General features: G+C 38.4%; 1 protein-coding gene across 1 annotated transcript in view; it reads right to left on the bottom strand.

Moving 5' to 3' along the window:
* The window catches only part of LOC119593827 (heat shock protein 75 kDa, mitochondrial-like), a 35,708-nt gene that overhangs the window by 13,969 nt on the left and 20,581 nt on the right, over positions 1–1,158 (bottom strand). The window contains exons 5-7 of the mRNA XM_037942857.1: positions 921–1,030; positions 568–804; positions 100–213 (exon numbers count right to left, since the gene is read on the bottom strand). Of these exons, the coding sequence (XP_037798785.1) occupies positions 100–213; positions 568–804; positions 921–1,030 (461 nt within the window). The remainder of the gene's footprint in view (positions 1–99; positions 214–567; positions 805–920; positions 1,031–1,158) is intronic.

Genomic DNA, 1,158 nt, shown 5'->3' with positions numbered 1-1,158 from the left:
TAATAATGGGTATATTACAGGGACGGCTCGAGTAAAACATACTGAAACAATGCCTTAGACAGGGGAGACATGGAAGTAATAAGCTGAACTTCTACTTGCCTTTCAGGAACCTGAGCCATTTTGGAAGAATGTTTTCTGCCTTGTTCATGATGAGAACACGGCGGCAGTATAGAGCAACACCGCCAACTCCTTCACGATTAAGGTCAAACAGCCCTGCAAAGAATGAGGTTATTGAGTAACTTTGTGACAGAGAAAGCGAAATAAAAAGAATGCTACGTGTGTCCCATAAACTTGGATGCTCATGTGAAATAGCATTAATATCCTTTTTTACTCTGATTCATAACAGGTATAAACTGACTAACACCTCTTCCAGACCTCATGCTGTATATTCTGAATTTCATACATCTTAAAAACACACAGAAAGCTAGGAATAAACTGATTTTCTGGTTAGTTAAAATACCCTTTACATAAAAAATAAGCCAATACCTCGACTGATATTCTCACAAAGTATATGCATCCTCTCTTCCCCCACCATTACAGAATAAGGTATCAACTAATGCAACATACCAGGCTTTCCTTCTGGGACATAGAGCACACAACGGAGATTTATGGGTGCATCAGTACAGTAGTGGAGAGTAAAGCGTGGCTTGTCATACGACGAACCCACGTAGCGGTAAAATTCCTCGTGCTGGGCAGGAGACACTTCTTTGGGGTCCATGAGCCAAATGGGCTGAATGCTGTTGGCTTGTTCACCATTCACTTCAATAGGGGAGCCTACAAAGCTACTGTATTTCTTGATGATGTCTGTGAGGAGAAATGGTAATTGGAACTCGAGCTTTAAACTTTCTGGGAAACAAAGATGATATTTGATATAAATATGACATAATATTTAAATTAATCAGAAATAAATATATGCATACCTTTGATTGTCTGGTCATCTGCAAACTCTCTATCTGCCACTTTTAGATGACACACAATCTTTGTTCCTGGCTCAACATCGCTGCACTCTTCAACAGTGTATTTACCACATCTGTGCAAAGATTACAGTTACAATTATTGCTCATAAAACTAAAGAATTTCTACATAACAAAAGAAAAACATAATCATAAAATTATATCAGCACAGGCAGAACATCAAGAGTCTGACAATATCTTCCAT

Source organism: Penaeus monodon, chromosome 32, assembly GCF_015228065.2.
Source record: "Penaeus monodon isolate SGIC_2016 chromosome 32, NSTDA_Pmon_1, whole genome shotgun sequence".
Classification (NCBI taxonomy): Eukaryota; Metazoa; Arthropoda; class Malacostraca; order Decapoda; family Penaeidae; genus Penaeus; species Penaeus monodon.
This window is presented reverse-complemented; position numbering and strand designations above follow the sequence as displayed.